Genomic DNA, 10,675 nt, shown 5'->3' on the forward strand with positions numbered 1-10,675 from the left:
GGGCGGGGGGGGGCGGGGGAGAGGAATGTGATCACAAGGATGCTTAAACGTGCAGGCGGGAGACCGAAGAGGAGAGCTCAGAGGGAGATGTGACTGGAAGAAAGGCACGGAGGGTGCAGTGTGAAAAGGACTTAGCCCACGGTTGCTGGGTCTGAAGATGGAGAGTGGGGCCATAACCCAAGGAAGGCAGGTAACCTCTAGAAAGTGGAAAGAGCAAGGAAACAGATTCTTCCCTAGAGCCTGCCCAGTGAGACTGCGTAGGACTTCTAACCTACAGAAATGTAAGATAATTCATTGTGTTGTTTTAAGTCATTAAATTGGTATAACTTACTATAGCAGCAATAGAAAACCGATACAGACCTTGAGTTAATATTAATAATAATAAAAATAACAGTGACTACAAATGTTTCAGATTCATTAGATGAGCCAAATAAACTGGTATAATATACTTCTAGCAGGTATTTCTAAATAGTTATTCTGATTTATATCGATGGTAAAATAAAATTAAACAAAAAACAAAGCTATAGGTATTGGTTCCAAGAATTTTGCCTAAATCTATTATAAACATTATGGCTTTCTACCTTTGCCAATTTCCCCCTACTGTTTAATAATTATTTTATATATATATATACACATATATATTTGTATATGATCAAAATCCTTGTATTATACTTTGATAAGAACTTCAAATGAATATAAGCTTTTCTATGCTATATGAATTTAGGCTAAAAATTATACTTCTTTTCCATATGCAAACTACTGATTGAAATATTTTTAGTTATGGGACCATCAGATGGTGTAATGGTTATGTTGCTGGACTCCCACATAGTCAACCATGGTTCAAGTTCTGAATCCAGTGGCTTAAAACTCACACCAAGCACTTGTGCATGTGTGCCCCAAATCCTTAGAAGAGAATGGAGGAGAAGGGATTACATCATGGCCATCCTAGCTGGGGGGTGATTTCTCACTTTCTGTCTTTGGCAAGTGCATGCACCCTAAGAAAAATACCTCTATTATATATACATAATTTTTTTAAAAGCTGTTTCTTGGGCCCTTTTTAGATGGGATGATGGTTTGTTGACTAGATGGGAAAAACCTATTGTACACTTAACAATTACAGAAAGCAAGAAAAAAGTCCTACTCTTAGAGCATGTATATTTCTATGAACTAAAAATATTTATTCCAAGTTCTAAAATAGTCTGTGCTCACCTGTGGTTGAAGGCAGGTGTGTGATGCTGTTCAAACAGGTCAAGGTAAACCATGTGGATGACAGTGTAGCCCCAGAGAAGAGGAGGAGGAGGATTAGTTTCAGCATACCCCTGATAAAATCTGCAAACCTGAAAAGAAACAATGTTCTCTATTAATTTTAGCTGGATTTTCAAGTATTATTTAAATCAATGACATACTTTCATTAAACAACTATATGAAGAATTTTTCATGACTTCATTCATTCATATTGTCAGAGGGCATGAGCACTCACTGGAAGGAAAGAGTGAAAGAAACTGCCAATGGGGCATGGTCACATGATAACCCCTTCTCCATTTCTCCATTCTGTTGGGGTTTGGGATATGCACATACATGCCTGCTGTGTTTTTCAACCTGCCAGGGCTGAGATTTGAACTATGTGGTTGCTCATGTGAGATCTGTCTCCTTTAACCACCAGGCCATGGACCAATCCTGCACTTCCAATACTATCTATTGATGTGCACTTATTTGATACAATATGGCTAACCATGTTGGTGTGTTTTCTAGACTAAAACAGCTTTCTATAAGAGCTAATGACAGCTTTTGGTGGAAAAAGTGGATGCATTTTTGCCCAGTGATGGGTTGGTTCTACCTATGAAAGTTCCCAAGCAGCAAGTTTCTTTCATTCTTTCTTTCTTACAGAAAGTAAATAAAGAGAAAGGAGCCTGTGAGCTATCATTTTTTTAAAAAAATAATTATTTTGTTTAACTTTATTTATTTATTTTAATTTGACCAGAAAGACACAGAGAAAGAGAGAGAGAGAAAGTGAGAAATAGCAAGCCACTAGCTCCAGGACTCAAAACGCAGTCAGCTATGTGGGAGTCCAGCGCCCTTAACCACGCTGGCCCCCAGAGATGTCATTTTTGATACATAATGGCTCTGTCTTTGTCCTATTTGGTTCTCAGAATAGGATTTGATCAATAAGGACTCACTATAACAGGCTCGTGGATTTAATTAGAAAAATCAGGTGCAATTCTTATCAAAACATAACAGGTCAATGTATTTCTGTATATATCAGTGAAGTGATTTCCTACAAATCGTATATTCCTATCCTGCTTCATTAGCTTTTAGATTTTATTCTTATATTTTTCTAACATATAAAACTTTGGTGACTTAGAAATTACAGCGTCGGGACCAGCAGATGGTGTAATGGTGACATTGAGGGAGCTAGCTGCATGTAGTCAACCACAGTTCAAGTTCCAGACCCCATGTGTCATAACTCATGCTAGGCATGTGTGTGTGCATTCCCAAGATTTCAAGAGGAGACTAGAGGAGAAGGGACTGTGATGTGGACATCCCTCTAGGGGGTGATTTCTTGCTTTCTTTCTCTCTGTCTCTCTCTCTCTAGCAAGTACACATGGCCTATAGCAAAAATCTCTCTTAAAAAAGTAATAAAGAAATTACAATGTCAGCTTAGTCTTTCATTATCCCAGAAACACTGTGCGAACTGTAAGGTCTAGAAAGAATATTATCCTGTATCAATTATGTTTAAGTATTTAGATGGTGAGGTGACTAACCTGTCTTATTTGATCTCCCCAAATATGAAATTACATTCCTATCTTCCTGGTAACATTTACTGCCTAATTTTGTTTTTTATTCAACAGAGGAAAACGATTTAGGAAATGAATGAATAGTATCTCCTTGGAAACACCGAGTAGTTAGGTAGGGAGTCACCTAAAAGAGTGATATTTTCTTCCTTTTGTTTTAGAATAAATGAGACCTTCTTCCTTCTGACTCACTCTAAACATATGTTTTCAAAAGGAGTTTCATAAAACTGGAAGTCTTTTTGGACATTTTTAATCAAAATGGGATAACCTTGGGAACATATTTACAGAACAAAACAAAACAATGTTTAAAAACCAAAAACCAAATATCTGTTCATCAGGATTTTATCTTCTCATGCATGGTGAGTTCTACAGATGATCTTTTTCTTTCTTTTTTTCCTAGATAGGGCCTCACTATTCATATTGTAATTATAATTCTCCTGTCTCAGTCACCCAGGCATCAGGACTACAGTCTCATGCCATCAGTCATGGCCTTTAGGTTTCATCAGGAATCAAACTCTGGCCTCCCATGTGGCCCCAGCCTGCAGAGCAGCAGCTTCTTAGAAGATGGGTCTTGAGAGGATTTCCTGTAACAGCAAAATTCTACTTACTGTATTTGAATTTTCTTTTAGCCTGAAAGAGTGCCCCTTTCTGACCTTGCCTGTTTTAATTTTCCCTATTTACCCCCCTTTATAAGAGAGAAGAAAAAGAAAAGAGGAAAAGGAGAAAGACACAGAGTGAGATTTTGACAGGTCTCAGTGTGTAGTGATCCTCCCGCCCCTGACTCCCAATTAGGTTGGATTACAGAGGTGTGTAAACATGTTTACTTGTCCCTGGGTCTCTCAGGCCACTCCCAACCTCCAAAATAGTGACACTACCTATGTGTCACTTGGCTGAATGGTTTTCATGTCTGTTAGGGAAGCCTATTTCTGTTTTGGCTTTTGTTCTCTTCTGTCCACTCACATGCTTAACATAAAACATTCTCACCTTGCCATAGCTATTCCAACAACACAGCCTCCAACTATGGACCAAAATCCAATCCAGCCAGCATCTACCTGTTAAGAAAGTAGCAGATACATTTAACAAAAGGCTATCATGTTGTAATTTAGAAAGAATGAAAAAAAAATCGACAATCAAAATGTTAATAGCTAAATGTTAACAAATTCAGAAAACACTTTAAATAAAATGAAAGGATTCATGGGTAACTAATTAATACAAACTTCTCTGATCTTCTCTGATTTTTTTTTTTTTTTTTTGGAGAGGTTTTCGCTATAGGGCGCATGTGCTTGCCAGACAGACAGAGAGAGACATAGAGACAGAAAGCGGGAAATCACCCCCGGGGCGGGGGGTGGTCACGCCGCAATTCCTTCTTCTCCATTCTCCTCTTGGGATCTTGGGCACGCACGCACACGTGCCCAGCATGAGTTTTAAGCTACCGGGTCCGGGACGCAAACCACAGTCGACTATGTGGGAGTCCAGCGACATAGCCATTATGCTAACTGCTGGTTCCCTCTAATATGTCTTGATTAACCTTTAAAAAATTTGTTACAGTGTACATGTACTCACTGGGTGGGAGGGAGGGTGAAGAGAGAAAGAGAGAGAAAGCAAGAAAGCATGCCCCCGTCTAGGAGGATGACCATGCTGCAATCTCTCATTTTCTCCTCCTGGGACTTAAGGTATGCATGTGCATGCACTTGGCATGTTTTTCTTTTTAAAAAATTTGCTAGAGGGTAAATATGCTCACTAGAGGCAGAGACAGAGAAAGAGAGAAAGTGAGAAAATACTCCCCCACCCCACCCAGGGGTGATGGCCACACCACAATCCCTTCTCCTCTGTTCTCCCCTTGGGATTTTGGGCATGCACACACATGTGCCTGCTGTATTTCTACGTCACTTGGTCTGGGACTTGAACTGGAGAGTCAGCCATGTGGGATCCAGCTGCCCCAACCACCACACCACCACCTGGCCCAACTTTTTATTAGAATATTTAAATTGGGACTAGCAGACGGTGTGATGGTTATATCACTGGACACAACATAGTTGATTGTGGTTTGAGTTTCAGACTTAGCAGCTTAAAATCTCATGCCAGGCTCATATGAGTGTGTGCCCAAGATCCCAAGAGGAGAATGGAGAAGAAGGGATTGTGGCATGGACATTCCCCTGGGGTGATTTATCACTTTCTCTGTCTCTCTGGCAAGCATACATGCTCTTTAGCAAAAATCTCTCTTAAGTCAGACAAGCACAGAAGATGGTCACTAATTTCAAAAAGTTTAAGTATAATATACATGAAACCACTAGATGTGAAAACAACTGGGAGCAATGAAAAATGTGTTGAGAGTGAGAGAGAATGATGTGGGGCTGAGCAAGAGGCAGAGAGAGAAGCTGAGTTTCAAACACACAGCTTGCTGGCTTGGTCCTCTCTTGAGAAAATGTCTCTGGCCCTGTAATTTACTAGCTTTGTAACCCTGGGCAAATGGAATAAGAGTGTATTTGTATATAGGACTCAGATCAGGGGCCAGCACGCAGAAAGTGCTCAGTAAACTGTCAGCTGCTGTTATCATGTGATGATAAATGGCGTCACTGTGTATCTTATCTCTTTCCCGCCTTCATGGCCACATGTCCAGGGCAATCTACAATTCCTGAGCACTCAGGGATCCTTAACTCTTATTATGACCTGGCCTCTGTCCCAGTTCACACTCTTTTTATTTTATTTTTTGTAGAAATTTTTGCCTTAGGGCACGCGCTTATGGGGATGGATGGGGGAGGAGACAGTGAGAGGGAAAGTGAGAAATCACCTCCCAGGAGGCGACGGCAAGCCACAATTCCTTTTCTTGGGATCTTGGGCACGTGCACATACATACATATACATACACACACACACTCACACACACACACACACACACACACGTGCCTGGTGTCAACTCACACTCTGAAGTCTCGGTTCCTGCAAAAGTGAGAATGCGGACAGTAGGTTTTCCTGAGGGTTACATAAGTCAATAAATGTAAAGTGTTCAATACATATTAGTTGTCACTGGTGAAATTCACATGTGCCTAATAATACTAATGTATTCTGTCTATTCTTTCTTTTTCCCTCAACCACTACACATGCATATTACATTATTTCTTTTTTTCTTTTTAAGGTTTTTTGCCCTAGGGCACCTGCACTTGCTGGAGAGAGACAGAGAGAGGGAAAGTGAGAAATCATTCCCCAGGAGGAATGGCCACACCACAATCCCTTCTCCTCCTGGGATTATGGGCATGCATGCACACATGTCCCGGCGTGACTTTTCAAGCCACCAGGTCTAAGGATCAACTCCATGTTGCAGTCCAGCACCTTAACCACCGTGCCACTTGCTGGCCTCTACTATTCCTATTACCTTATTTCTTACTCCTAGACCCATGTCACAGTTTCCTAAATGGTCTTCATGATCTGTTTGTCTATTATTGCCATAATAACTATTGCAGTCATTCCACTCTCCTGCTCAGAAGTAGTTACTGGCTTTCTTTCTGGCTCTAGGTCATTGTCCAAATTTGACCTGGCACCTGAGCGTTACCCAAACTGGCTTTTTTAATAATTTTTCTAATCATATTTTTTATTACACTTGTGGCAGGGATAGCTAACTCTCCAGAAGATAAATATTTATGTTCTGCCACCTTGGAACTGAGCCAGATTACATGTCCCAGGTCCTGTCTGACTTCATGTAACCACGCATCTAAGTTCTCACTAATGGAAAGGAGCAGGAGTGAGAGGTGCCACCTTCAGGTGAGAACCAGAATGCCAGCTGTCTGCCTGTAATCTGGGGGTGGCCATCCTCTGCACCCATGCCGATAATGAAAGCCTTAGAGGACAGAAGAGCTACCAAGTGGAAGCAGCCTCAGTCTCTCACTCAGTCTGAGGAAAAGAGCTGTCTGTGAATGGGGTTAGCATTCCTATAGAAGAGGCTGAAGGGAGTTGCCTTTGCCCTTTCATCCTATGAAGATGCAGGAAGAAATTGCTATCTTCGAAGCAGAAAGCAAGCCCTTATCAGACGCTGAAACTGTCAGCACCTTGATCTTGGACATCCCAGCCTCCCAAGCTATGAGAAATAAACTCCCACTATTTATAAGTTAACCCTAAGGTATTCTGTTACAACGGACTAAGAGGTACATTAGGTGATCTGGATTAACATTCTGGTGGAGAACTAGAAAATCTGGGGGAAGAGTTGGCTCTGTGACCTAGTGGTTAAAGGAGCCAGATCCCACATGGCCAATCATGCAATTCAAATCCTGAACCTGGCAGCTTGAAGAATATGACAGACACGTGTGTGTGCAATGCCCTAAGTGCCAACAGGGTGGGGAAATGTAGAAGGAACTGAAGGGTGACCATGCCCCACTGAAGTGCTTTCTCCCACATCCCCCCCCCCTCTCTCTGGCAAGCACAAGCATCCTCTGGCAAATTAAAGAAAGAAAAGAAGGGAGGAAGGGAAGGCAGGAATAAAGAGAAAGGAAGGAAGGAAGGAAGGAAGGAAGGAAGGAAGGAGAAAGAGGGAGAGAGAGAGATCTGAGAGAAAATCTATCTGAAGAATCAGAGATGTGAATGGGGTTAGCATTCCTATAGAAGAGGCTGAAGGGAGTTGCCTTTGCCCTTTCATCCTATGAAGATGCAGGAAGAAATTGCTATCTTCGAAGCAGAAAGCAAGCCCTTATCAGACGCTGAAACTGTCAGCACCTTGATCTTGGACATCCCAGCCTCCCAAGCTATGAGAAATAAACTCCCACTATTTATAAGTTAACCCTAAGGTATTCTGTTACAACGGACTAAGAGGTACATTAGGTGATCTGGATTAACATTCTGGTGGAGAACTAGAAAATCTGGGGGAAGAGTTGGCTCTGTGACCTAGTGGTTAAAGGAGCCAGATCCCACATGGCCAATCATGCAATTCAAATCCTGAACCTGGCAGCTTGAAGAATATGACAGACACGTGTGTGTGCAATGCCCTAAGTGCCAACAGGGTGGGGAAATGTAGAAGGAACTGAAGGGTGACCATGCCCCACTGAAGTGCTTTCTCCCACATCCCCCCCCCCTCTCTCTGGCAAGCACAAGCATCCTCTGGCAAATTAAAGAAAGAAAAGAAGGGAGGAAGGGAAGGCAGGAATAAAGAGAAAGGAAGGAAGGAAGGAAGGAAGGAAGGAAGGAAGGAAGGAAGGAAGGAAGGAAGGAGAAAGAGGGAGAGAGAGAGATCTGAGAGAAAATCTATCTGAAGAATCAGAGAGCCAATAAAGTAATCCAGACCTACAGGAGCAGAACTATTGAGAGAAAACACAGCACAGTCTACCTGTTGAAGACAGTTTTACTCTAAGGGTATCTACTGATTTCAGAACAGGCTGAGAAGTTTTTGATAGCCTCACTGAACTAGGAAAGAAAAAACAACGAGTTATTGAACCTGCTGTGAGATGGGTTGGCTTTGTGAAAACCAACTGCAACTGAGGACTTTGAAGGACTATTTCCTAAGGGTAAAAACTAGAGATAGAAAAGCTTTCTGAGGGAATCGGGGATTCCAGTTCCTGAAACAAGATTAAGATGATTCTTAGACTCTTGCTAAAAACAGCATAAATTATCTCTGGAGTAAAGTAATACCATCTTGAAGCTTAAACTATCTCCAGCTTTTCATATACTATGTCTAGCACTCAGGTAAAAAACTAAATATGGAGATAAGAAAACACAACTAAATATCAAAAATATAAATAGATTCACAGGGGATCCAGATACTAGAATTATGAGATTACATACTTTAAATAACTATTTTTAATAGATTAAAAAAAGACAAGATCAAACATTTTTATAGAAATTTGTAAACTATGAAAAAGAGCAAAGTAGGGGCAGCAGGTGGCATGGTGGTTAAAGGTGCTGGACTCCCATATGGATGACCATGGTTCGAGTCTCAGACCTGGAAGCTTGCTTTCTCACTCTCTGCCACCCCCAGTCTCTCACTCAATCCCTCTTTGGTCAAAATTAAAATAAATAAATAAAGCTAAATAAAATAATTGTTTAAAAACAAGAACTAAATAGAAATTTTATAATTTTAAAATGGATTTACTAAAATTAACTCAGAGATAAATTTAACAGCATATCTGACAGTGGTAAAAACTCAAATAGTGAGTTGGATGAAAGGCTAGATTAGTATCCAGTCTGAAGCACAGAAAGTCAAAAGTATGGAAAATTTAGAAAAGAGGGCAGCCCTGTAGTGCAGTGGTTAAGTGCTGTGCATTGGGAGCTGGATTCCACATGGCCAACTGCAATGCAAATCCTGGCCCTGATGGCTCGAAAAATGCATGAGTACAGGTGTGTGTTTGTCCAAAATCCTACCAAGATGAGAAATGGTCCAGACACCAGGTTGCCTGCAGCTGTAGGCCCTTCCGCCCGGGACCTTCATGCATCCCCACTCCTTTTCCTCTCTGGACTTCAGGTTGGTTCTGTGGGACTTTAAGACAAACTCGCACCCCACCCCCACCCCACCTACAAACCGGATCAAGCCGGCCCGCAGTTCCAGACACCAGGCTGCCTGCAGCTGCAGGCCCTTCCACCCAGGACCCCTCACTCATCCTCTGCCCCTTCCCAACTTGCCTTTGGACTCTGAATTTTAGTGTTTTGAATAGCGCATGACTTGCATTGCATGCCATGCGATTTTGTTTTGTTTTGTTTTTCTTTGCTCTTGAGGTGTTGCTTATTAGGTCAGTTGGAGGCTCACCACTCCTTAGAACTAGGGAGGACTTTGGGTAACCCAGGACCAGTGACAACAGTACAAGGTAATGGAGAGCAACAGGTAGGCCAACCATAAGAGAAATCATCAATTTTCTAATCCTGTACACCTTTTAACACTCAGAGATACCTTAAAAAAGTTAGGAAGCAACATATAGATCACCTGATGACTAGGAACAATCGCAGAGGCTCAAGAAGTATGAGAAAGCAACAAAAGGCCTCTCCCTCAAGGGAAATCATCAAGCCTACATCACCCACAGTCAATACAATGGATGTCATGGACATGTCTGACAAGGAATTCAGAATATTTGTAGCGACCAAACTAACTGAGATGGAAGAGAAAAGAGACAATGAGCTCCAGGAGATGAAGAAGTCCTTTCATGATTTGAAAGAAGAAATAGATCCCTTAAACAAGAACCAGATAGAACTTCTAGGGTTGAAGAATGTGATATAGGAAATCAAAACCTCCCTTGAAAGTATTAAAAGTAGGTTAGATCAGGCAGAAGATCGAATCTCTAATGTAGAAGACAAAACATCTGACCTAGAAAAAAGTATCAAGAAGATTGAGAAAACCACAAAGAAAAACAAGAATATACAAGGAATACTGGATACTATCAAGCACCCCAACATCCAGATAATTGGTATCCCAGAAGAGGAAGAAAATAATAAGGGCCTAGATAATTTATTCCATGAAATCCTGGAAGAAAACTTTCCAAACCTAGAAAGGTATTCAAATATCCAGATCCAAGAAATACATAGGACCCCAAGTAGAATCAACCCAAAAAGATCCTCTCCAAGGCACATCATAGCCAGACTGTCAAAAATAAGAGACAAAGACAAGACACTAAAGTTGGCAAGAGGGAAACATGAAGTTACTTACAAAGGTCACCTCATCATGCTAACATCAGATCTCTCAGCAGAAACAATAAAGGCAAGGAAAGAATGGGGAAATATAGTCAAAGTGTTGAAGGAGAAACAATTTCAACCAAGAATATTATACCCGGCAAAAATATCTTTCATACGGGAAAAAAAGATAAAAACATTCTGGGGTATACAAAATTTGAAGGAATTTACCCCCCCCAGACCAGCTCTTCAAGAGGTTCTGAAGGAAGTACTATACCAGGAAAACTAAAAAGTCAAACAGACAG

At 41.2% G+C, this 10,675-nt stretch overlaps 1 protein-coding gene across 1 annotated transcript in view; it reads right to left on the bottom strand.

The window, feature by feature from the left end:
- The window catches only part of SLC49A4 (solute carrier family 49 member 4), a 71,831-nt gene that overhangs the window by 21,958 nt on the left and 39,198 nt on the right, over nucleotides 1-10,675 (bottom strand). Inside the window, exons 7-8 of the mRNA XM_006154599.2 lie at nucleotides 3,777-3,844; nucleotides 1,210-1,337 (exon numbers count right to left, since the gene is read on the bottom strand). Coding sequence (XP_006154661.1) covers nucleotides 1,210-1,337; nucleotides 3,777-3,844 — 196 coding nt within the window. The remainder of the gene's footprint in view (nucleotides 1-1,209; nucleotides 1,338-3,776; nucleotides 3,845-10,675) is intronic.

This window comes from Tupaia chinensis, unplaced genomic scaffold (genome assembly GCF_000334495.1).
Source record: "Tupaia chinensis unplaced genomic scaffold, TupChi_1.0 Scaffold000415_1, whole genome shotgun sequence".
Lineage (NCBI taxonomy): Eukaryota > Metazoa > Chordata > Mammalia > Scandentia > Tupaiidae > Tupaia > Tupaia belangeri.